The 26,325-nt window shown below is 45.5% G+C and overlaps 2 protein-coding genes across 4 annotated transcripts in view; one reads left to right on the forward strand and one right to left on the reverse strand.

Annotated features, from left to right (window-relative positions):
• Positions 1-10,130: 10,130 nt before the first annotated feature.
• On the reverse strand, positions 10,131-16,235 carry NR0B1 (nuclear receptor subfamily 0 group B member 1). Its single transcript, XM_004000377.6, has 2 exons — positions 15,030-16,235; positions 10,131-11,424 (listed from the first exon to the last, which is right to left on the reverse strand). Exons 1-2 carry the CDS (start codon positions 16,198-16,200, stop codon positions 11,180-11,182), a joined length of 1,416 nt encoding a protein of 471 aa, XP_004000426.1. The 5' UTR covers positions 16,201-16,235; the 3' UTR covers positions 10,131-11,179.
• Positions 15,252-26,325, forward strand: part of LOC109496468 — a 348,709-nt gene continuing 337,635 nt past the window's right edge. For all 3 annotated transcript variants that reach the window (XR_006592828.1, XR_006592829.1, XR_006592830.1), the window contains exon 1: positions 15,252-15,380. The gene's annotated coding sequence lies outside the window, so the exon portion shown is untranslated. The remainder of the gene's footprint in view (positions 15,381-26,325) is intronic.

Raw genomic sequence — 26,325 nt, forward strand, 5'->3', positions numbered from 1 at the left:
GCATGTTACAGAGATTCAGGGTGTGTATTACTTGGATGGAATTGAACTCTAAAGCTACTTGCTCTAATTACTTGCTCACTGCAAACCCTTGCCTGAGAGGCCACAACCCCTACCATTTTGAGGGAGGACATACCTCGTATAAATGGCTCTCTCAATATGGAGAGCAATTTTACTATCTGTTAAATTTTGCTTACATCTTTGGTCTTATTAATGGAAATTTTCTAGGCAAGTCTTCATGTGACCTGTCAGCAGATGAGTTCACAGGGCTGGGTTACAGGTGTCCTTGTAGCATACGTTCAACTTCTCCCTCGATGCCCTCCCGAAACGAAAAGTATGGGGGTACTCTCGTGTCGAGCCAGGCTCAAGTTTCCTAGTACCACCTAATGTGTAACTTTGCCTTTCTTTGACATTCACATCTTGATGGAATTAAAGGCTGAGGGTTTTCATAATTTAACTTGCCATCAGCATGCACTGAAACCACAGCAGAAGAACAAATACACAGTGGCATCAGAGCCCAAAGCCTTGTGCATAACTCAGAGGAACTCAAGCAGAGAATGTAATTGCATGCTGAAATCAAAATGATTATTGATCTGCAAATCCTCAACTATATACAAAGAGAAGAAAATGTTCTGAGAACAAAGGGTACCCAATGCATCTCAGTGTAATTTCCTGACATTTTGTTGGCACGTGGATTAGATGATAACTGAGGGAAGGGCCCCAACTACGTGACTTTCTCTAAGCCTTACGTGTATCCCTGGAGGTTGATTTTTCTTCAAATTCTTCCTTAGCCGAACTTCAGATATCTTAGGCTGAAAATTCATGTCCCTGTTTCTCAGCGTCCTCTCGATGAGAAAGACAGCTATTGCCATTAGCACTTATTAAAGTGTGCTGATATTAAACAACATTCAAAGAAGTAGACCTTTGTGTACATAGAACTGAAACTTGGCATACAGTAGATCACGCTTCAATTTCTTTTTCCTGGAACACTTTGTTAACCTTGTGTCTAAGAGTTTTTGGTGTCTTTTATCTAGAATAAAATTCTCTAGACCTCAGTTGCTCATGGTATCAGTCTGGGTCTGTTGAGGAAACAGAAACAGCACTATAATTTGAATAGAGAAGATTAACATAAAGAATTCATAATGAATGAAAGGGAATTAAACCCTAAATTGGTTAAAGAAGACTCTGAGGGTCTACGGATAGCAAGTTCTAATACAACCACAATATCTAGGCTGAGGAGAGTTGGCAGAGAAAGTGCAATAACTTAGCAGAGGGTCCCCCAAGACTGAGCTTCAGACCTCTTCAAAGAGCGCGGGCACGGTCATCCTCCAGGATCAAAGAAGCTTGCCAGAGGACACAGATTACAGCTGGTGGGGAGGGGGTGGCCTGAGGGTGTGGCTGGCTGGCGCTGATCTATGAGGACTGGTGGGCTCCTTTGCTGAGTAATAAGAAAGGGGGACCGGAACCCAGAAGGAAAGTGTCTTCTGTGCTATTGCCTGGCAGCATCTCTTAAATGTTTTCTATTGTTGAAACCAACATGCATTGCACCACTGGCAAAGAGGAGTGTTTATGGGGTGTGCCTCGGCTATCACAAAGCAAGGCAAAAAATGGACGATTTGGGGCTAAGAGTCAAGAAATGAATAATTGGAGCACGCACACATATTTATCTAGCTTAGGTGTCCAAGGTTTTATTTTTTAATATAATAGCCAATATAACATTTATGTTTCTTTCATTATCTCAATCAAGAGTAATAAACTCACATGATCCCTAGAAGTCCAGAAGATAACCCAAATGAATAAAAATAGAGTAGGATACACACACACACACACACACACACACACACACACACATATATATATATATATATGCATATATATATCTGGAGAGAGAGAGAGAGACAGTGGTGGGCACTGCAGGGAATATGTCTTGCATCTTAAAAGTGATCCAGGGGCACCTGGGTGGCTCAGTCGGTTGAGCGTCCGACTTTGGCTCAGGTCATGATCTCGCAGTTCCTAAGTTCGAGCCCCGCGTCAGGCTCTGCGCTGACAGCTCGAGCCTGCTTCGGATTCTGTGTCCCCCTCTCTCTCTGCCCCACCCCTGCTTGTGCTCTCTCTCTGTCTTTCAATAATGAATAAACATAAAAAATTTTTTTAAAAAGTGATCCAGTTCGCACGTGAGCATCTGTAGTCTGCATACACACCCCTTCATACTGTGTTAGCAATTATAAAACTAAATAATGAAACTGTATATAAACCAGAGGATTTAGTTTCAATTTTTTTTTTTTGCCATGGCCAATGAGAAATGCCATTCTCAGGTTAGCCATGGAACCACAGATGCAACCATGCAATTGATTAGACAAGATTTATCATTTTTCCACTGTTTAAATGTTGTCTGCTATAAGACCTCCAAATAAACAATTCACAGTATTTAACCAGATATATGTATGAGTGGGTTTGGGGCTAATTAAAAGTAATCATTTTTATTTTGTATTGGAAAGAAAGGAAACGAAGGAAGCAAGGCTCCTTGTATTTTGCTATTCTACATGTTATGCCTAATTTAAATTAGGATACATTTTCCACATTGGCAATTCCCTTGTTTATAATTTAAAGAGCAGTGATAATAGTAGCATCAGACTCTATTACAATTACTTTGTGGAGGTAAGAAAAGAAATAGCCACTTAAAGCATTGTAATTACATCAATGTTATTAAATCCTCTGCGTGTGTTTTTAAATGTCAAAATCCCAACATTAATTACCTCTCTGCATTGAAGCGTGAAATGGCTTCAAAGTCCCTAGCTAAACAAGGTTTGTGACTAAATGAGCAAGGGTAAAGCCTGGACCTGAGAGCACCAAAAGCATTTGGCTTTTTGGATTTTTCTCTCCCAAAGGACAGAAGTATGTTTTACAGAACCATATGTTTGGTATTTCCCCCACATGGACCATATTTCGTGTGGCTTTATTTTTCTTTTCAATGAAGGTGAGTTGTTAACCATACAATGAAACCTATTGGACACTTTATATCTTCAGAAGATTTTTCAGGTAGACATGGGTACAAACCTGAAACTCTCTTCGTCAAACCTTGGGTCCCAGTTTCTGCTTTGGACAACTTATCCATTGTAACTACACAACCCCAACGGAGGAACCGCCAGACTTACCCACCGTCAAAACCCAAAAGTAGTCTTGGCCACCTGGATATTAACATGAGGTGTGTTCCATGCATTCTACAAAGTGTCACAGATAGATTTACTTGTATGTCACTTTTGCAGCTACACTGGAGGCAGTGCGGTCTAGGGATGCGAACTGAGAGGCACTCACGAGACAGGATTACTTCCAAATTCCAGCCGCGCCTTATGCTAGTGAGGGGATCCTGAGAAAGATACCCACTTGCTGAGCCTTGACTAACTTATCTGGGATAGTATTTAACCTGTAGAGGTATTGTAGGGATTGAAATGTATACTCCATGAAAAGCACCCAAAACATGGTTTGGTACAATCAATTTTAGCTTTTTTATTTGAAATATACTATGGTTATTTGTATCCCCATTGTAGGAGTAAAACAAACAATGCAACAATGTAGGCTATTTTAGGTCAATCTGACGTGCATTTTATATTACAAATTTATTTTTCCCCTTTTCCTGATTATTTTGTCGCCCATCCTCTGCTGTGTATTACCTTCCTACTTCTGTTCTACTTATCTTTACATTCTGTTTTCTGTAGAAAATATATATGGGGTTTTGTTCTCTGCATAGTAGTCTGTCACTCCCCTTCACTTCAGTGGCTAAGTTTCATCATATATTCCCAAAATGCAATAGGAAAACGAGTCAAAATGACACAGTAACTACAGTGTCACAGGGGGTGCCATTAACCAATGATGGAAAAAGAGGGCAGCAAAAGTGGGGTCACTGCAGTCACCCAGACAGAATTTCTAAGTAGGAAGTTAGTTAGGTCATGGTGACTTCTATCCGAAGACCTTCTTCTGCCTATTGTCAGGCCCTCTCATCTGCCCCACCCCCATCTTTCCACCAACCTCTTCTTTATATCCAGATGGAAATTCCCTTAGAAGATTAATCCAAAAATCCCCTTCTCCCTCGGTAGGGACAAACTCCCATTTATTCCCATTTATTCAGTGCACCTCCTCTTGGTGGTCCTTCAAAAGGAAGGACATGTAATTTAATAATTCTGACTAAGGTGTGAACCTCTCTGATATATTAGCAATTGTAAAGAAGAATATTGTAAACCGAACTAATCTTTACAGATAGTATCAGCAGCTCTGTGAAGTATCCACTGGAACCCCAGAGCTGCTTTTCCACAGCCATGGCAGGCAGTGTTCGTGAAACATTCAAATCGTTTCTTGCACTCTTCCCTTATAATTTTAGAAGAAAAAGAATGTAAAAACAGGAGAGTGAAAGAGACAGAAGGTGAAATCAAGGCAAAGATTGGAATATCCTGTATGCCAAGAGAAGACCCTCGCGGGGATCACATGCTGACCCTAGGTTCAAGCGCTCAGGAAAAGGACGCCAACGAATGCACATTAGTACTCAGATGTTAAGAGAGGACTCTTGTACAAGTTTCTGCCGAGGCCCAAAGAGAGAGCAAGAAGCTGAATGAGGTTTACAGTCACGATGCCGGAAGCACAGAGTTTACATGATCCTTGATCCCTCGCCCACATCTGAGTGTGGAAACGGGGAAGGTGAAAGGAATGTTTGAGGGAGCCCTTTGTGAAAGTTGAGGGTACCTCAAAGGTGGAGTGGGCAGACGTACTTGCCCTTGCAACTGAAGTCAACCAAAGGACTTTAAGGAGGCAACTTGTAGAGCTAATCAGTGTCCTTGCAGTTTGGAGAACACCATGGATTAGTGTGGGTCTCTCGCCGGGAAATCTAAGGGCAACAGACAGGCTACGGAGAACACAGAAGAGCAGAGCACAGAAACCGGGGGCTGAGTTGGGCAACCACACTCTCAAAGCTTCCAAGAGCAAAAAAACAAAAAAACAAAACAAAACAAACAAAAAAAAAACAACACACACACACACACACAACTGAAAAAACAACAAAAAAGAGTGTTTCCTTTCCAGAGCAGGGAAGAGAGAGAGCGCAGGCATGCTGCCACAGGTGTATCTTCGACCCTGTCCCAAAGAGCTGCCCGGCGGGGTGGAAAGACTTAGCAGAAGGAGCTGGAGAGACAGCGAGCTCTCTAGGGACTGAAGAAAATGCAGAGAGATCAGGGTTGAGGGAAACATGAAGAAAGTGCTCCAAATAATCTCTGCAAACGCCCACGAGGAGAGTCAACGTGAAACATCTGCTGTGGCCGGAGAAAACTGTAAGATTTGAATCAGCCAGGTGAGAACTCTTCTGTATTGTTCTTCTTCTTCCTCCTTGATGCCATCCAATGCTGTGATCCCGTGCAAATATGGAAGTACAACTAGAGCTACAAAGTGGGGGCGGAGATTAGAAGCCCCTGCTGTCCGCTGCGGGCAGGAAACTTGGAAAAGTCTCAGACTGGGAAAAAAATGAGCCATCAAATCTCACTGGTTCTGAATCACTAGTCGGTGGACTTTCCCTCTCTTGAAGGAGCCGATGGATGGAAATTCGGCTTTCTGTGAACTTGAAGGGGACAAAATAGTTATTTTTGTTAACCTCCCACGGAAATGTAGCCTCTCCTTTAATTATGGATGCATGTAACACAACACAGAAGTATTAGCAGTGCCTAATTACCACAGCAAACCCAGGAGCATTATCCTTCGAAAGACCCGCTGGCAAGGCTGGCCCGGGGCTAAATCTAGGGACTCTTGGGGCGCCGGGGTGGCTCAGTCGATTGAGCGTCCGACTTCGGCTCAGGTCACGATCTCGCGGTCCGTGAGTTCGAGTCCCGCGTCGGGCTCTGTGCTGACAGCTCAGAGCCTGGAGCCTGCTTCGGATTCTGGGTCTCCCTCTCTCTGACCCTCCCCTGTTCATGCTCTGTCTCTCTCTGTCTCAAAAACAAATAAACATTAAAAAAAAAATTTAAATCTAGGGACTCTGATTTCGGGAGTATTCCCACCCTTCGCTCAGTGATCAGGGTGATTCCCTGAACCGGGATTGTTTGTGCAGACAGTGTGTCCTCTGCCGAGCACCAGCTTTGCTGCTCAGAGTCTGGAGTTCTTACATGAGCGGTGGATGGTGCTTTTGTGAGCAGCCCTAGTATAAGCCAGGGACGCTGAGTCTCTGATGGGCTCCCCGGGGAAGAAACAGTGCACACACGTTGCTAGTTTTTGTTTGGGGGAAGGGGGGTCGAGGGAGAAGAGTGCATCCTGGATGACCCCTCAGGGGAGGAAGGAAGGCTGCAGACGATTCCTTCAGATTCCACCTATGTCTTTTTCCTTTCTGTTCTGGGTGGCTATCTTCTCTGCCTCACTATAAATTAGCTGTGCTCACAGCTATATGCAAGTGCCCTGAGACCGTCTAGCGAAATAATTTGCATGTGGGGTGGTCGCGGGGACCTCCAACACAATGGTGGCATTGGCTGACTTACATAACCCACTGAAATACAGCCAGAGTATTCCTCTTTTCGTTCTGGGGAAAGAAAGAGGTGGGGTGGGGGCAGGTCATGACAAAACCCTCGTAGGCGAGTGGCTGTGGCGTTCCCATGGTATGCGGCATGTTTGTGATCAGAGGTCCAAGTTAACGCATGCAATGTCAAAAGAATCCATTCCTAGGAGAGTTGGCCCACTCACTGGATCCTCCAGCTACCGTAAGGGAACAACAGCCACAGCTCAGGTGATGATTTGTTTGTCTCTCTCCTTCCTCTGGGCAGGGGGAGAAAGGGCCAAACATAAAAATTAGTTTGTGCCTGCTCTGTCCTCTAAGCGGGAGGAAAAAAGGCCAGAGCAGGGCTTTAGATAAAGCAGAGGAAAAAGAATGAGAAAAAAAAACACCCCTTTAATGTCAGGGGTTTGCATAAACTTGTAATTCTTTTTTTTTTTAAAGGAAATTTAAATCACAGCTCTGCATTTTGTGGCTCTTGTGTCTGGATAGATGATTAACAAAATAATGTAGAACGTTATGCTTTCAATTTCATAAATGCCAGAGGGGTCATCTCAACCAGGGATAGCTGTAAAAACTAAGTGGAAATGGGCCACAGCTCCCTTGCTTTTTGTACAGGTGGGCGGTTTGAAATTTGAACTCATAATATTGGAAACAAGTCTCCGTAACTGATGATTTTTGCTATGGTTTTGGCTATTGGAGTCTCGGGTAAAAAGGAGCCAATGTCCAGATGAAGATACACTTTGGGAATTTTATACAGCATTTTTTAATTTTGCTAATGAGTTCTTGTAAAATCCGATTTCTGACCCTTGGGAGCTGATGGTTTTCTGGCCCCTGGTGGGCAGAGTCGTGCATGGGGCAATTTGGATCCTGAGACCGACAAGGCAAAAAGTGCGTGGGCAAGCCTTGCCCATCACTTGGACTTAGAACACAAGTGCCTGGCCCTACAGTGTCTCAGCTTCGCCACTGTGGAGGAAAAGCTGCTGGCATGTTTGATTTATTGACTTTCCAGATCCTATTTTTCTGGACCTGACTCCCAAATTGAAACCGGATGCTGCCTGCCCTGGGCTGTTTCGCCCAGCACTGAGCTGTGCTCCACTGAAAGCAGATAGAGGCTCAGGGATCAGAAGTCAGACTCTGGGACTGTTGGAAATTTAGGACACCCCTCTATTGGGTCGTAGTTATGAAAATGTAAATGGATGGTGGTGAGACCAGCTGGGTCACTTGGGGATGCCTAAGGAAAGGGCTTGTTCTCCAATGAGACCGTATATAATGAAGCTTCAGAAGGGCTCTGTGTTTCCGATGAGGACAGTGACTGCATTCCTAACCTGTGATTCCTCTTGAAAGCTGCCAGCTGGGGGCGGGTGTGTGTGTGTGTGTGTGACCCTCCACCCACCTCTGACAGATCTGACTCTGGAACCCCTTGGGGGCAGGATGTGTCACTGCTGTTGACCATGTTCTGCTTTCCAGATTAGTTGCATTTTGCAACAATGACTTGATAGTCTGACTCAACCCCTCACCTTTCTCCTGCTGCACCCACCTTAGGCGGTTGGATCATTCAGTGCAGCTGTCTCCAGAAAAGGGATGGATCTTTTCTAGGCTGCTCACCAGATAAATGACCAGGACGAGAGGTCTGGGGACAGGAGAGGTGATGTGAACCCATTTTTTAAAAATACTGAAAAATCAGGATTTCATCCTGACCATTTCTTTACCCTGGCCAGTTCTTGAATATGATGTGTCTTTCCGGTTAAGTCGAATAGAAATGTTATCCCGTGCAAATGCTCGTGTCCCTCTTGCATACAACCCTTCCAAACGAAATGTCTGGGCAAAAAAAGAAATGATTAGGAGAGACTGTAAAGTTAGGATCAGCGAGTGGGGCACACTGATGTTCAAACAACCGCGAAACCTTGGTATACGGGGAGGCATGGCAGTGGAGGCAGACCATGAATGATCTTTTTTTTATTCCAGAACTGCTCCCGGAAGCTCTCCCCTCTTCCTGGAGGAAAACCATGGCGCCTGTGCCAGCCACCGACCGTGAGTGCTTCAGATTCCAGAGGACCGGCAGAGCACTCCCACATGCCCTCTACACTCAGCAGGCGACAGACTAGTGTTGCTGATGGAACTCTTCAGAGCTGGTCACATCGGGCACTTCCTCTGAAAGGCGCACCTGAGAACCCCCGGGGTGAGAGGCAGCACGGGGAGGGGGTGGGGAGCCACTTTGGGGGCCCCCCCAGTAGCGTGTACCGCATGACCAGTGCACATCCTGTGTGGGGTGCCCGAACTTTGTAAGCTCTTTGCTTCCAGGGACACATGTACCCTGGGGGATTGTACCTCTCAGATGGATGTGTGCCCTATCGTGACACTGCCTCAGCCTTGGAGGGCTTGGGGATAGCTTCTTACCTACCAGGCCTTGCTGGGCCAGAATCGACTCCTCAGGCCAGGTTTTTTTTTTTAAAGGGGTTCATACAGGGGCGCCTGGGTGGCGCAGTCGGTTAAGCGTCCGACTTCAGCCAGGTCATGATCTCGCGGTCCGCGAGTTCGAGCCCCGCGTCGGGCTCTGGGCTGATGGCTCAGAGCCTGGGGCCTGTTTCGGATTCTGTGTCTCCCTCTCTCTCTGCCCCTCCCCCGTTCATGCTCTGTCTCTCTCTGTCCCAAAAATAAATAAATGTTGAAAAAAAAATTTAAAGGGGTTCATACAGGAAGTTATGAAGGCAGCCACCTGGGTTTCTAAGAGCTTTGTGGCTCATGGTCTGTGTTTTAACTGGCAAAATCCAGAACCTCCAGAGGGCATATGGGCGACCACTACTGGAGGCTGGCCTCAACCTGTTGTGTGGAGTCCTACTGATGGTAATTGTGTAAAGACACCTTGGCCGTGGGCCAAGGGAGTGGGTTATGCAGATGAGTTAAACATAGCAAGAGTGAGACTGTCCTCAGCCTCCTGGCAAGGCTGACCCTTGGCCGACATGGGGGAACTTCAGTCTGGAGCGTTCCTTGCCCTTCTGTCAAGCCTGAGAGTGACTCACCGGGCCTAGAATGTGCCAACAGTGGGGGTTATACTGAGCATTTGCTTGCTTTCTGTGTGTTTGGAATTTTGGTACGTGCTAGGTAAAAGATGTCTATGTGAGAGGCCCCCAATGAAAAGCCTACACTCTGAGTCTCAAAGAGCTTCCCGGGGCAGAAATATCACATACATGTTCCATTTTCACTGCTAGGGAAGAGTGTGCTCTGTGTGACCCATCATGGGAAGCGAAAAGCAAGAGGAAACTTGCATATGGACACATGGTTTCCTCTGTACTCTGCCTGTGCCTCTTCCCCTTGTGAGCCGGCTGTATACCCTGCCCACATCACCATGTTAAGCCTTAGCCCTGAATACAACTGTATGCAGTGTCCCATGAGAACTTCTAGCACATCTTAATGGGCTGGTGATCTTGGGGTCTGCCAATGCAGTCAGTCATCAATGGAAGGGTCATATTTTCTTATATTGTAGATGTTGTGAATTATCTTGAAATTTCAATGATATTGGCCCATTCTTTGAAATGAAGGTAGATATTAGACCTGCCACCAGTTTGTTATTTAATGTGTTGATAAAGAAGCATATACATTATACATTTTAAAATACTTTTAAAATTTTTATTTTATTTTGACACAATTCATTTCCTTTGCAATCCTAAGTATTTTATTTGCTGCGATATTCTCAGAGCCTGATTCTGAGATGTCCAGGCATTCGCCCGACCGCTAAAGGGGTCTGCACTAAAGTTTAAGGCTTCTTGCAACGGGTCAGTAGCCTGGGCTAGATGTATTTATCACTAATGGGCAATTTCTTACCTATGAGTGGATAAACATTTAATGCCTTAAGTTTTATCCACGGATAAGGAAGAATTAGTTACACAGATTACATTCATAGGGGCAGCAAGAGTCAACAATCAAGTCCCTTAATAATTTTATGCCATGCTTATTCAAGGTGACAGTTACATATGTAATGTACCTTAAAGATGAGATACCATTTGGGGTTTATAACAATGTTGAGCTTTCTAGAACTGTAGCTCCTCCGTATAGAATACAAGTTTCTTGTTGAACTTTATTGCATAAAGTCTTAAACTAAAATTCTGAAAAGCTCTGACTTCACTTTCAGGTGTCTCTGTGCTCACAGATTGCCACTTAACTCCAGTTGGTGCAAGGAGAGTCTTCACATTAAATGTTATGGTGTCACCTCCAAAGGTAACTTTATTTTTGTTTTTGTGGGCTAGGTTTTTGATATTTTTTGAAGCCTTGCTTAAGCTCTGGGTTGTTTTTGGTTTTTTTTGCAATCAAGTTAATGGTTAACACCTTAACATTTATTATAACTTACTATTACAGATTTGATTTTAGTAGGTTCACTGGAGAGAGTCACTAAAAGTGTGACAAGAGGTTATGACAGTAACATCCTGCTCTCTTCTCAAAGATGGACAGAGATGTGTTACCTGCTGGTAAACGTTTTTCTTCATGATGAAACAGTATGGATCAGAGGATTTTCTAAGGGTCTAGAACTCAAGTTTTTCTTGAATCGAATACAAAAATATGCATAGAAAAATAAGTCTATTTTACATTATTTTTTTTTACACTGTTCTGCCTCCGGTTCCTTATCTTTCTCTCATTGTCAACTGCACCTGTGTGGCCCCCACACCTTCATAACTTGCCACAGAGCATTTCCAGCATCATATCATCCATGCTGACTGAACCGATGACGGGCCTGAAAAACAGTTCCGCAAGGACATTGGCATTGACGTATCTCAGTAGGAAGAGGGCGCTATTCAGTTGGGCGAATCTGATGTGGTGCCCCCTGTGCGTCATCCTGATGTGGTCGCTGAGTATCTGCTGAGTTCCCCACTGAAGTCCCTGGATGTACGTGACGCACTGCAGGCCTGGCAGGCCTGGAGGAGAAAAAGGGAGAACAGTCTCTTTATTGGAAATAGCTCACTCAGCATCCTTGGCTCGCTTTTTAAATATACCCATTTCTGCCCCTTCCCACATTAAACAAGAGTTCAAGCTTCCTACTGCAAAGGGCTTTCTAGAACAAGGATAAAATGCCAAACCAGTTTTAAGTTTTCAGAAGCAATGCTTCCAAGAATGAACTATCACATAGTTATTTAATAGTTACTGTGTTTGTAGCCTCACATTTGAAAACTGCTAGGCCGGAGCCAACAGATACAGATTTATTCAATATGACAGTAGAATATCACTTAATGAATCAAGGCTCCAATTTACTGTGCAAATAGGAAGACATTAAAACTGTTTCCAGAAGTGAGCACTCTACATTTTACCTATGGGAAACAGGCCATTGGAGAATGACTACAGGTTTTGCCAGATGACAAATATTTTAGCATCCTCCCTTGAATTTCCCACCAATACAGCGATTAGCCAGCTGGTGGTGGTAAACCTCACAGCCACAAACAGTGACTCTTGAGTTGCATCCTAACTGTTTGCCTACAGGCTGATTCTAATCTCCAGGCCTTTAGTAATTTAAGAGATAACACTGGCCATTTAGCTCACTGTACTGTGATTTCCGTATTGGGGAAGGTTTAAAAAAATTGATTCTAATGATTAACGCAAAATCATTTTTAAAATAATACTAAAGGGGCGCCTGGGTGGCGCAGTCAGTTAAGCGTCCGACTTCAGCCAGGTCACGATCTCGTGGTCCGTGAGTTCGAGCCCCGTGTCGGACTCTGGGCTGATGGCTCGGAGCCTGGAGCCTGTTTCCGATTCTGTGTCTCCCTCTCTCTCTGCCCCTCCCCCATTCATGCTCTGTCTCTCTCTGTCCCAAAAATAAATAAACGTTGAAAAAAAAATTTAAAATAATACTAAAGAGGTCTACTAAAGTCAGAGGTCTTTAAAAGGTTAAAAAGTAAACATGCAAACATCATGGATCACCATATGGCTCAAAAGTAACTTTACTGACAGGGAATGCTTGACCTCCTTGCAGTATAGTGTGAAAAACCCCAGTAAAACTGAATGAAATACAATGCAGGAAAGATAAAGTGCCTGGAAGTTTTATCAGGAAGGTGGTAAGAGGAGGCTGCTTTAAAAGTTCTTTGAGGCTGCATGACAGTTATATTACTGTCAAGTTCCTTAACTTGTATTTAAATAATTGCGAATTTATTGTACTGTTTGAAAGTTCTCAGTGATGAAGACAATCAATTTTCCTTCCCTTTCCTACAAAATCCAGCAGTTAACTATTTCAATAACACCCTGGTAACCAACAGACTAGCAGGACCAGCCAGCATTCTTTGATAAATTACTAATAGTAATAGGCAAGTCATTCCTATTATAGACAAATGTATCTGATATATTGAGATATATTAATATATTAAATAAGAGATATATTAAATAAATTAATATATTAAATAAATAAAAAATAATAAATAAATAATAAAAATAAATAAATAATAAATAATAAAAATAAATAAAAAATAATAATTAAATAAATAAATTAAATAAATAATGAGATATATTAAATAAAGCCACATCTGTACTCCATCTATACTGGCCACACACATTAACACCCCCTCGTACCTACACTCATTAGCCAGGCTTGAGGCCCCGTATTATTGTTTGAATTCCACTGGTGTAGGCAAGAAGAGGCTTGCCTGAACCACCACCAGCAACGAGAAGCTCCTCTAGGTCCAGATTCACGGCTCCTTAAAACCTCATTTTGTAAATTCCCTGTCACTTTCCTCTGCTTTCAGAACTCACTGTCCTTTTACACTGCCCCCTCCCAAAAGACATGCCTATAAAGTAAATTCAGGAAAGAGAAAATGCAGACAAATGGACTCCACAATTAAAAAAAAAGTTTAAACACAAAGATCAGGACACACAAAAGGTTAAACATCAAAGAAAGGCCACACGCTTATTAGCAGGTGCATTTGTTTGAAACACACTCAACTGATTAAATTCAGTGAGAGGATTCAGAAAAGCAGAGAGAGAATGAGAGAGATGGGTGTGTGTGTGTGTGTGTGTGTGTGTGTGTGTGTGTGTGTGACCAAAGTATACAAAACAGGGTGGAGGGCAAGAGGGGAACTCGTGGAATACAAACTTCTGGAAGCTGAGCCCCTGCCTTTCTTTATTCCAACATAACAAGGCATGTGGTTGATGTTTAACAACACTGACTGAAGCAGTGAGAAAATGCTATTTCACAAATGATCTTAGGAACCACCTTGGGCACTTACTACAAATGCAGATTCACAGGCCCTGGACCACAGCTACCAAGTCAGAACCTCTAGGCAAGAGCCTGGTAAGACTTTGAACTAGCCTCTCCCCACACTCCGTGGCATTCCTTATCCACAGCCAAGTTTGGAAAAGAATGATAGCAGCAAAAGGTGATGTACTATGATGGCTGGGATGAGCAGAGATCTCTAGGTACAGAAATGTGAGTTCTGAATGAAATATTATCCTATTAAATACTGCTCTACACCCTTTCAAAAAACTACTGGGCAGGAGGCAAGGACATAACCACAGACTCTTGCTGTTAGGAAAAAAAGGTGTTAAGGGAACACTATAAAAACTATCCCAACTCAAGTTGCCTGGAAACTTTGTGCCCGCATGTGACCTTTCTGGAGGGACTCTGGTCAAACACAATTCTCGTAGTATGACATGCTCAAGAAAAGGTGCTGGGCGGTCCAGGGAGATATTCTCTCATGATTCGGTTGCACCGTGTGGGGCAGAGTGTCCAGCCCGTAACAACCTGAAAGTGTTGCAGCAGACATCCTGTGGGGCCCAGGAGACCCACGCTCCACGACTCACTGGCGGTTATTGTGGGACTAGGCTACCTAACCTGCAAATGGGGTGGAGTAAGGATGAACGGTAGAGGGGCTTAAGAGGTGTCTAAGGTCTCTGCAAACTCTAAGAGACAGGGCCCCTGCTGGTGTTTTTTCCCTGCCCCCTTGGTGCCCTGATAAAGACACTCGGAGGATGAGATAGTCCAGCTGTTTAGGACCGTAAAAATGATCATTCAGGGGCAGAACCATGAAACACTAAGTCCAGTGTCCCGAACGGCTGTGCCCTCGGGGGATGGTATAGGACTCCTTAAGAAATGTTTACTTTCTTGCCAGCCTGCGTACATTTCTTCGAACAAAAAGTTCTAGTAAATTTCAGAACTGGGTTTCAGGAAGACATGTTGCAGAATTTGCGGTGAACGCGAACTTTTTTTTTTTAAAGCTATACTACTGGATTTAAAAAACTAGAGCGTAAGGACAGCCCTGTCTCTTGCAGGCACAAACTCTTCCTTAGTAACAGAAAGGGGTAGAGAGAAAATAAACCTCATCAAACAACCTCCCTGCTCTCTGCTGAGTGTCTGGCAGCAGCCCACCCACTAGGAGTGCTTTCTGGAGCTCCCCCAACTCTGCGGAGTCACTCGCGATTCTTCGCTGGTGCCTCGACACTCCCCTGACCACAGAAAACTCTTCAGTGCCTGCGCCCCGGGCACGCACTGCCCAGCGCTTTCCTGAACAGAGAAAAGCCTGCGCCGAGGCTGCGCCCTTACCTGGGTTAAAGAGCACGGTCCCCTTGAGGTACGCGTACTCCTTGGTACTGATGTCCAGGCTCCAGCACTTGGCAAGGAAGCATTTGATGACTTGGACTTCAGCGGCAGACGGCAAATGCCCGGCCTCCAGCGGCCGTACCAAGTGTGGCGGCAGCGGGGACAGAGGCGGCGGTTCGTCGCCCGCGGTCTCCCGCCGCCTGGTGGTGAGGATCCTCTGCAGCAGGCTGGGCTCCGTGATCTCCACCGTCTCGAAGTTCAAGCGGTCCTGAGCCAGCTCGAGCATGAGCAGCGGCGCCCAGCAGTTGCGCACCAGCACCAGTTGCTGGTCCAGAGGGAGCACCTGGAAGCAGGGTAAGTACTTGACAAAGCGCATCGTCTTCAACAGGCCGGCCGAGGCAGCCTCGCAGACCACCTGTGGACTCTTGAGGGCCACCCGCCGCTGTGCGCCACACAGGGGGTCCCAGAAAGGGGCCGCGAGCTGCGTCTCGGGAGCGGCGTGCGCCAGCTTTGCGCTCATGGGCAAGTGGTGGAGGATGCCGTCCTGCTGCGGGTGGTCGTCCCCGCAAAAGCTGCAGCGGTACAGGAGCGCCCCTGCCCTCCCACCGGGCAGCGCATTTCTGCCCCCCAGGCCCTGGGCGCCGTAGGAGCGGTCCCACCACGCGCCCCTAAGCCGCGCTTCGGGCGCTTCCGGCGCCACGTGCGTCTGCTTTGCACTCGTGAGCAAGCTGTAGAGGATGCTGCCCTGCCGCGGGTGGTCTTCACCGCAAAAGCAGCAGCGGTACAGGAGCGCCATGGCCCGCCTCTCCGGCAGCTCCTCTCTGCCCACCGGGGGCTCCGAGCCGCAAGAGCAGCCCCAGCACGCGCCCCCCGGCCGCTCCTTGGGCGCCTCCGCAGCCGCTTGCGCCTCCTTTGCGCTTGTGAGCATGCAGTAGAGGATGCTGCCTTGCCGCGGGTGGTCTTCCCCGCAAAAGCAGCAGCGGTACATGAGCGCCCCTGTCCGCCCCCGCGGCAGCTCCGCTCTGCCCACCAGGGGCTCCGCGCCACACGAGCAGCCCCAGCACGCGCCCCCCAGCCGCGCCTCGGGCGCCTCCGCAGCCGCGTGCGCTTGCTTCGCGCTCATGAGCATGTTGTAGAGGATGCTGTCCTGCCACTGGTGGTCCTCGCCCGCCATGGCCCGTGGTGCCCGGAACCCGGGTCTGTCCGGTGGCGGCCGCCTGGGATCTATTTATGTCAAGCGCGCACGCACGCGCATCGGCCGTCTCCGCCAGGGCGAGGGCGCGGAGGGGGGCGCGGCGCTGTGCTCTGGTGTGTTCGCCCTTGACCTCAGCGGTTCCGAAGGGGCAGATGCTCCTTAAAAGCTGGGAATAGAGGAGGAACGGAGGCAGGGGAGCTCCTGAACCCTTCTTGCGTCTCATTACACCGTTCCCTGCCTCTGGAAGACAGAGAAGAGAGCAGGGAGCAGGTATTTGGGGGCACCGTTCGAACTCTTTCCCTTGAACCCGGGCATATAATTTGCTCCCTTTATTGGGAGGGCAGAGGTGCCTAATAAAGGAGGGAAAATCTTTTTCTGCGCCAACTTTGCATACTTTCCTTAAGTGATCAAAGTTTGCATAACTTATGTTTTGCATATGTATAGGGAGGTCTCATTTTCAGAGAACTTGAAAAATACAGACTTTGGACCCGCACTATCAGCATTACCTGGTAACTTGGTAGAAATGCCCAATCTCAGTCCCCAGCCATACCTTCTGACTCTGAATCTGCATTTTAACGAGGTCCCCAGGGGGATTTGCATGCACCTTAAATTTTGAAAAGCACTGGTCTAGGGATGCTGTCAAAAGCGTTTTTGTTGAATCCATTTGCTATTTACCAGCACCCACTCTGTCATAGATGCTGTGTTAAAGAGCTGGTAGAGTGACCAGGATGTAACAGTGGCTAATGTTTGGGGCTATAATATTGCCAAAATGGGGCTAAAATGTTGCTACAGTGAGAACTTTGGATTCTTCTAGAGGTAGTACCTTGGATAGTTGTGTAATTAACATTTCTTCTTCCACCCCTCCTAACTGAATAATGAGAAACACAGGTTTCAGGAAGCCTGGCTCCTTTAATCCTCTCTTGCCACGCAGGCTTCTTCCCTGAGTTCTCCACAGGCGCTGAGATCAGTGGGTCTCTCCACATCACCACCTGCCTGTTGTATAACTAACTGTTTCACCACCCAGCTGGGGAACTTCACAATTACAGCCCTTTAGTCCTCAAATTCCTCCTCTCCAAAATGGGAGGTTTGTTTATTGATTTCGAGGGTCCAGGACTGAAGACTAGTGTATACCAGCTGGTATAGGATTATCTTTTTCCTTTTGTAGTTTCTCTGGAGCCTGGCATTCTGAGCCTAAAAGGAAAGCCTGGGAGACACATATTTGCATTCAGCCTGAAACTTTATTCTGTCTGTGAGCGGCCCTATAACACAGAGGTTAAATCTCCAACCCTGGCACCAGATTGCCTCAATTTTAATTCTGGCCCTGACACTTAGTAGTTGTGTGGCCTTGGGCAATGTATTGGTTTCCCACTGCTGCTGTAACAAATTACCACAAATCTAGTGGTTTAAGGCAACTCAAATTTATTATGTTACAGTTCTGGAGGCCGGCAGTCTGAAATCAGTTTCACTGGGCTAAAATCAAGGTGACATTCCTTCTGGAAGCTCCAGGGGAGGATCTGTTTTCTTGCCTCTTCCAACATCTACAAGCTGCCTGTATTCCTTGGCTCCTTGCCACGTCACTCTTACCTCTGCTTCCATCTCCCTTATTACAACGGGCAAAGCGAGATGGTTCAGAATAATCTCATCCCAAAATCTTTTACCGTATGAGATAATATATTCACAGGTTCTGAGTATTACAATATGGACATCATTGGGGTGGGGGGCCTTATTTAGCTTTCCACAGGAAAGCCTTAGGCCCCCTGTGCCTCACTTCCCTTATTTGTGAAATGTGGACAGTAGTCTCTGTGAGATAGTCCCCATACATGAGTTACTCTATGTCAGGTGTTTGCCTGGTACATGGTAAGTGTAGGCTGTATCAACCATTCTCTCCCTCCCCCCCCCCCTTTTTAAGATAATGGACGATAACTTGAGGGATAGGAGATGATATTTACACCATCACCGCCATTATTCCATCTGTCCTAGGGAAGCCCACCCTCACTCTCCACCCAGAAGCGGTCTCTCTTTTTCTCTGCACGTCCACGTTTCTTGGCCCAGACTCAAAAGCCCGAATGGGTCATCTGGTCCGCACCAATAATAGATATTGAAAATGTTATCTCATTGTCCATCTTATCATTTGCCATTTGCAATATTGAAGCTACTGTTTCAGATATTGCTATTGCTACATCAGTGGTCTTCCTGCTTGATGAACCCCTACTATCAGCCTTGCTGAGAGACCCAGCTTACCCCAGTCCCCACCTTAAGTTGCCAGCGATGGTTACTTTTTTTATTATGTTACCCTATATTATTTTCTTCCTAACATTTATCAGAATCTGATAGGATTGATTGATCTCATATGATGCTTGTTGATTGTTTCCCCCTAGTAGTATACAAGTCTCTAGAAGGCAAGGAATCGGTCATTCTATATCCAAGCAACTAGAACAAAATCTGGCAGACAGTAGGTGCTCCAACATATTTGGTGGCCAACTGTACCTTTATTTTTTTTTATTTTTTTAAATCTTAACTTATTTTTGAGAGAGAGAGACAGAGTGTGAGCAGGGGAGGAGCAGAGAGAGAGGGAGACACAGAGTCTCAAGCAGGCTCCAGGCCCCGAGCTGTCACACAGAGCCCGACATGGGGGCTCGAACCCACGAACCATGAGATCATGACCTGAGCCGAAGTCAGACCCTCAACCGACTGAGCCACCCAGGCGCCCCCCAACTCTACCTTTAGAAAAAGAGAAGGCTCATAGTTTCAACACAGGGCAAGCATTCCCTCACTATTCTTGCTGAACCGACCCTAGAGGGAGGAGAAATTGGTAAACCCCATAGGACTGAGCTTTCTGGAGGCCTTTTTTGCTGCTCAGAGTGTTACAGGCCCTGTGGGAACGTAACAAGAGGACTGAGTGAACAATCAAAAGACATGGCTTTGAATTTGGGTTCTTCCATTCTAAAGATAAAACATTGAACAAGACATTTCAGCCTTCACACTTGTGAAATGGGGCAAGTTCTCTAAACCTTTGTTAGTTAGCAGGTACAGCCTGTTCTCAGTCCTTCTCAAGGTAGCCCTTGAGAGAAATGTTTGCTGACCTCATTATTACACTGAAAATGTAAAGCAACTTACGTTTATATTCATTTGCTTTCAGAGCATTTAACCATATGGCGGGCTTTTCGCCTATGAAACCAGCAAAAGTGCTTTAAGCTATTTTAATGTATGTACCCTAGCCCTATATGGTTGAAGGGTTTTTTTTTAATAAAACTCTTCATCTTATCAGCTATATTTTTTTAAATCCGAGTTACTGAAGCCCATTTTTTGTTACTTTAATCATGCACATCTTGCACGTATTTGATGCCTTTGACTTTGCCTTTCAAGCACGTCTCAAACTGAAGCTTCACTTCAGCGCTGAGAACCACAAACTTGTAGCATGTTGGTTATAATCCCTGTTCTTTCCCAGGAGCAGAGTCTTCTGATCTTCCTGAAGTTGCAGTCTTCTATTTGCAACTCTGAAGGACTTTCTAGATTCTTTGGATGGACTGTTGTTAAGGAGGGATGGCCTGCGTGTCCTTCACAAGTTTTCATCCTGAGAAATGTCAGGAGGAAACTGACTTCATCATTCTACTTTCCATTTTTGCCCCTGAACAAATAGTTCCTGAGAAACAAAATCATCCAAACACACCAGTGCAGAAATTTGCACCAAGTAAGGCCAGCCTGCTGGTTGCTACGGGATCAGTGAAGACGTAACCTTCCAAGGCAGGCACGAGCTTCTTCATTGGATTTGTTTTGTGTCCTCAGACCACTGTGACAGCTAGACAAAAGGACACTCATCAGCTGCACCTGTCATGTGCCGAGTGTGTCCACAACTGCAATTTGGGTATTTACACTGAGTCATTGTTCGGTGACCTTGGTCAGTTGGACACCTGCTCTGCGGAATCCATTATCTGTTCCAACTCAGGATGGGAGTAACGCTGCTCTGCCTGCTTGAATGCAACCTTCGACTTCAAAGTAATGCACTTCTTGCTAAAGGACGGAGGAGTGTAGTACAGGTGGGGAGAGAGCCGGGTACAGTTGGAAAACTGACCTTTGCGCAGCAAGCTCCTCTTGACCTAGGAAGGCATGATGATCCGAAACCTGATACGGATTTTCAGTCCAGGTTTAAGAGAGCTGAAATGCCTCAGGATTCAGTTCCTTCAGTAAATAGGTGGCAGGGAGTGACAGTAGTGTTTTCCTTGTTCTTCAAGGTAAATGTTGGGAAATGCCATTGTGGAAGAATAGTGGTTGATAAAATCCAAGAGATAGCCTCCTTCCTTTTCCTTTCCAAGACCCAGAATGTTTAAAGCTCTATCTATGGAAGAATTAACAGGCTTCAGCTGCTGAGTCATGAAACCCCTAAAGAAGATCAACTCATCATTATATATTTCCTCCAGATGAGCTGCGAAGAAGGTAATCCACTGCCTTAAGGGTCACATAGCTACCGAGGTAGAATAATGCTGCTTATACTCACAGCAATTCTGAAATGTTCTAAAATCCACTTTCCAAATCAAACAACCACTCCATTTAAGGGAAACATGTTCATCCAATCAATTAATTTTACTGCATCAACCACTTTTGCATTCAGCCCAGGACCGGATCATCCGATTATCTAATTAATACAGTTGACTGGCAGGTTGAAAAATGCCCCTTCACTGGACAGGCTATTAAAATTGATTTGACTGGTCAATTTGGGAAGCATCGCTCCGTTGGCCCACATAGCTATGCCCCCTAATGGTGATGGTAATTTTATTAGACTTCTGTTTGTATTGGGGTCTGGAACTGTTGTAATATCTCCCTCCCAGGAAATTGCTTTCTTTTTCCCTCCTCCTTGACTTTTCTTAGCAAGTTCCTCCGCACGGCTAGTGTGTATCTAGAGTGCCTTGTACATTGCCTGGCATATTAAAAGCACTCAGGAAACACCTGCTTAATGAAACAGTGAATGAAAAGTTTCTTCCACAGCTACAGTTCTTTGAACTTCACTAGGTTGCCCAACCTGCTCTCCTTTGCTGTGACTGTGTGGGTTTTAACAGTCTTACCAAATACCAGTCACCTGTTTTAGCCACTCTGATTACTAGTTTAATCTCAAAAATGAAAGTAAATATATAATCAGTATTTACAAAGTCGTGGAAGGTAAGAAATGATTAACAGTACCTCGAAAATGTGAGCTATTACAGTTAGATTGCAATTTATTTAGGTGAGAAACATCAGACCGTGCATATAATGCCTACTTATATGACAATAAGTGATATATTGCCTAACTAAGTCACATTTGTGCGATGAAATTCTCTGTGCATGTACGTATCAAATGCATTTGAAATCAGGGGTCCTACAGTTGATGATAAGTCGTTCAAGTTTGCAGTTAAATGCATTTAACATTCATAGTGCCATAAACCTAATTGCTTTGTGACAAACATGCTTCGTATGACAAACATACGAAGAATGAAAAATAGGTGAATGGATGTAGGTGAATTTCTTTGCAGCAGAGCCAAATGCTGGTCACGAAGAAAATCAAAACTTTTATTTCCAAACGGATGCCTTTGCCATGACAGGTGTGGCTGAGTTATTACAATGAAGCTGCCTTAGCTTGACTTCTTTGAAGCAGGGCACTGGAAAAGTGAAACTGGGAATGAGGGAAGGCCCACGTCAAGGTGCATTAGTGAGGTAACTGCTATGAGCAACAGAAGTGACTCTCCCAGGTCCTCCCCGAATGGCCCACCCAGAGGAGGCGGTGGCGATGTCTATCTGTCAGTTTCCAGCCTCCCCACCCCAGGTTGAATGGTGCCACTGGGTTTCTGCCAATATCCGTGGTGTTGCAAAGCGCTGTGAAACCAGCCACGGCCGGCATGGAACTGACCCCCGACCTGTGCTTGGAGTTGGATCAGAGGTATGGAAAAGAAGATACAGGGCAGGGAAACAAAGACATTGGGGAGAGAAGTTCCTAGCCTGCCATCCTTCACTTGCTGCCCTGAGGTCAATGCCAGCCAGGACGAGGGTTGTTACCATTTTGTCCCAAGATGTTCAATTCTTGAGGTAGGTAAGGCTTAAGCAGGGAAGCAGGCCAGAGCATTTACTTGCTGTTGGATACCGATTTGTCCTGACTGAGCCTTTATTCAGTGCTGTTACCAGCCATTCTTTTCTTGATTGATCGATCGATAAAATATGTGTAAGATCGTTTGGGTGTTTTTAAATACTTTGACATTAACCCCAGGTGCTTAAATTTCTCAATCTATTCAAAGAAGTTTAAGCAAAACCAGAATCTTCACACAGGTCTCCTCTTGAGGCTTGAGGCATGGCTGGACGCGGATACTCACACTACGTTGCTGGGGCATGTTTCTGGAAGCTTTCTGGCCTCTCTTTCAATGTGAGTTACCCTTGGCTCCTATCCTGCAGCCAACCTAGTAGCCAGTTTTATCAGCTTTACTCTCACAAGGTACCTCAGGTTCAACACCTGTCCATCGCTGTCATCACTGCACCCTGGCTCAAACCACACCTTGTCTGACCTCAGCTCTTGGAATAACCTCCTCGCTGGTGTCCTGCTTCCATGCATTCTCCGCTTGCAGCTAGTTCTCCAGATGAAGAGGGCTGCTTAAAGACAGGTGAGATTGTGTCCCTTTCCATCACACTTTTAAAAAGTGTAGGGGTAGAGGCCCTTGCTTTTCAGATCTTACAGGATCTGGCTCTGGCTGTCTGTCTGCCTCCCATTCATCGCTCACAGTGCCCTACCTACACGGCCTCCTTGATAGTCCTCAAACCCGCAGCCTCCGTCATCTGGATTGCTGAACATCCTCCTTCAGAATATCCCTTGGTTCGTTCTTTTAACTTCTCTAAGGCTTGGCTCAAATGTCACATCCTCAGAGAGGTGCTCCCTGCCCGACTTTTCTTCGTAAAATAGCACGTCTGCCCCTTTTTACGCTTGTTAGCGGCTTTATTTTTCTTCTTGGCCCTTATCATTCAACATACATATTTATTGGATCATCTGTTTACTGTTTGCCTCTCCCATGAGAATATGCATTCTAGGAGAGTAGAGACTAAGGCCTTCACGGCTGTGTCTGGGCACCAGGAGCAGTGCCTGGAACATGGCAAGTGATGAATACTGTGGACTGGTCATTCTCCAGCTTTCCCAGACCTGACTGCCTATCTGGGATTTCTTTTCGATCTCCTGCTGTCTGAGCAAGCTCCTGCATGAACAGTTCCTTCATCACCTGCCCTATCCAGCAGCCTGGTCCTGTTCTCTGCCAGGTAGAAAATGCCGACCTTCTCAGTAGCTTTTTCCTGTGTTTTCTGGGTCATCTTTTCCTCTGCCCTGGTTTATCGCTCCTGTAACTTACATCTGCCTTCCGTCTTCCAAAAATCTATCCAACTCTCTGTTCCGTAGACGGTTTTCTTCTCAAAGCTTTAAGGCTTTATCTCATCTGTACCATGTATGTTGTCATTTCAATAGGATTCTACGAAAAGGGATACATGTTATGTGTTCCACTTAGTATCCTGAGCCACAAGTTCCCAATTAACAGTTCTGCAAGCAGGAACCTGTTAGGACTGGGCGTGTATATGTGTTCTTTAGAAAATTGTTTCCTATGGGACTTAGCCGGAAATGGTCCGGAGCCCACGAGGTTCAGGATGGTGGAATTTGGTTTATCGGCTGGCAAAGGCAGACTGGCCAGTGCAGCTCCTGTGACCTTCTGCCCACTGGAGTCTGATGGATAGAAGTAAAAGGTGCCATTAGGGACCAGCTCCTAAACATTCATTCGGTAACCATTTAGCATTTGAAGTGGAAATTCCACATATAAGAAAGGATGCCCACAAATAAAAAAATTAAGCTTTTCATAACAATTCAGCTAACATACACCAAGACTGGAAGCACTGTATGCAATAAAAATGTAATTTGACGTTTCTGTTGCATCTGGAACTGCATGTAGTGTGAGAGAGGTGACTTTTGTGTTACTGGCATCTCTTAATTTGCCCGATGAACTTGAATCTCATTAGAAGTACCTCCTTTTCAAACAGAAAAGGCCGTTCTAAGTGTGTTTACCTTGTTTGGCATATATTAACTGTTAATTTAACATTCTGAATTGCAATTGTACATTGATTTCTTTGGTATCTTTTTAAAGTCCTTTGATTAAGGGCCAATATAGCGTAGCGTTTCCCATTTCGAGGCCGTGGAGCCCTGACAAAAGGGTGGATTGTATTATGCAGCGTTTCACTCCGTTTGGTTTTTTTTTAAATCAGCACTCCATCAGATACTTGTAAGGTAGGAGGGATGGCTAGACAATGGACATGCTTAGTCGGAATCCACACGTCACCCTGGCAGCAAGGGGGAAGAAGAAAATTGTTCCTTGATAATCACAAATAATAACATTTTCTTTCAGATATCCTCCGGTGATTTTATACCAGAGATAGTAATGGTTCACTGAGTCCTGGCTGCACAACATAGGGTTTCTCAGAGCAGCAGCGTCAGTGTCATCTGGGAGCTTGTCGGGAATGCAGAATTGCAGGCCTTGCCCCAGACCTGCTGAATTGGAATCTGCATATGAGCAAGATCCCCAGACGATTTGCCCATTAAACTTTGAAAATCGCTTCATAAATCTCTGCTCCTCAAATTTGGCAGCTCTTTGGTACCAAACTTGCAAGTCCTGACGATAGGATTCCATCCCCAGAGATTTTGCTTTGATTTGTATGGGCTGTGACCCGGGTGTAGAGAGTAGGAAAAATTCTCCCAGGTCATTGTAATGAGAAGCCAAGTTTGAGAATCACTGTTCTTAACAATAAAACCCGACATAGTATTCATTATGTAAAAATAACAGTCATAATCATAAGCAGTGGTCGTGATGTTTTGAGATCATGAATCTTCAGAAAGCACAGGTGAAAGAAAACATGGCAACTCCCATTGTCACATTAATGGTGATGAGTTTATCGGATTAGCAGAATGAGGAAAGGATGGGACGGAAGTGGTAGGACTTGAAGCTTGGGAGGAGGCATCCTCAGCTGGACCCCAGAAAGCATCAAAATACAGGGTCTTCCATAGCAAAGGTTCGGTATCTAAATTAGTGTGGTGGGCACGGGGCCAGCCTCGAATTTACCTTTGCAAAATTGAGTCCCCAGGAAATCACAGGTGGCTTCCCTGCCCTGTTGAGAGTGCTGACCTCTGCCGCTGACATCTAAGGAATCCATGAGAAAAAAGGGGAAAGGCCAGGTACTGTCACTGCCTTAGCTCAGAGCCTCGTGTTCTCTTGGTGGTTTTATAGCGCTGAGCTCCTAACTGGCCTCCCTGCCTCTCGTCGTCCCACTCACTACCCCGTCCGTCTTCCAAATGCTCCCAGAGTGATCTTTCTAAAGTGTGATTCTGATCCCATCAACCCTTGGCTTAAAAACTATCCCGAACGCAACCCATTTCGTGGAACTTCTCCTTAGCATAATGGGAAGGAACTAAGATTTAACGAGCGTTAACGTGTTTCTTTTGTTCTTCACAACCAATCTGCGAGGTCTGTGTTATCAATCCCCTTGTACGGGTGTAGAAACTCACATTCTTTCTCCTTTTTTTAATGTTTACTGTTGGGGGGAGAGTGGGGGAGGGGCAGAGAGAAAGGGGGACAGGGGATCTGAAGCGGGCTCTGCGCTGACAGCAGCGAGCCCGATGTGAGGCTCAAACTCACAAATCGTGAGCCCAAGTTGGACGCTCAGCCGACTGAGCCACCCAGGTGCCTCTGATATTCTTTTCCAAGGGGAGAGTATTTAATGGCAAAGACAGAAATCACAATCCCGATCTGTCTGTACCTTCACTACCCTTCCCAGCGTGCTGTACGAGACCCTTCATAACCTTTTTTTCTGTTTATTATAAAAGGCAGTTTATTTGCCCTTCCGGTGTTCTGTATTTCCGCTTTTTTGTCAGTAATGAGCAATTAACGGGTTGGAAATCTGCTTGATTAAAGAACACTAACAAGTTCATCAAGACACCACACTTGGGAGTGTGAAGCGAGAAGTTGAAAAATATTCCCTAACCCAGTGCAAATTAGGCAGCCCTCAAAATTGCACATTTTCTCCCTAGTTTTTGTCCATGGTTTAAAATATACATATACAGAATGA

Source organism: Felis catus, chromosome X (genome assembly GCF_018350175.1).
Source record: "Felis catus isolate Fca126 chromosome X, F.catus_Fca126_mat1.0, whole genome shotgun sequence".
Classification (NCBI taxonomy): domain Eukaryota; kingdom Metazoa; phylum Chordata; class Mammalia; order Carnivora; family Felidae; genus Felis; species Felis catus.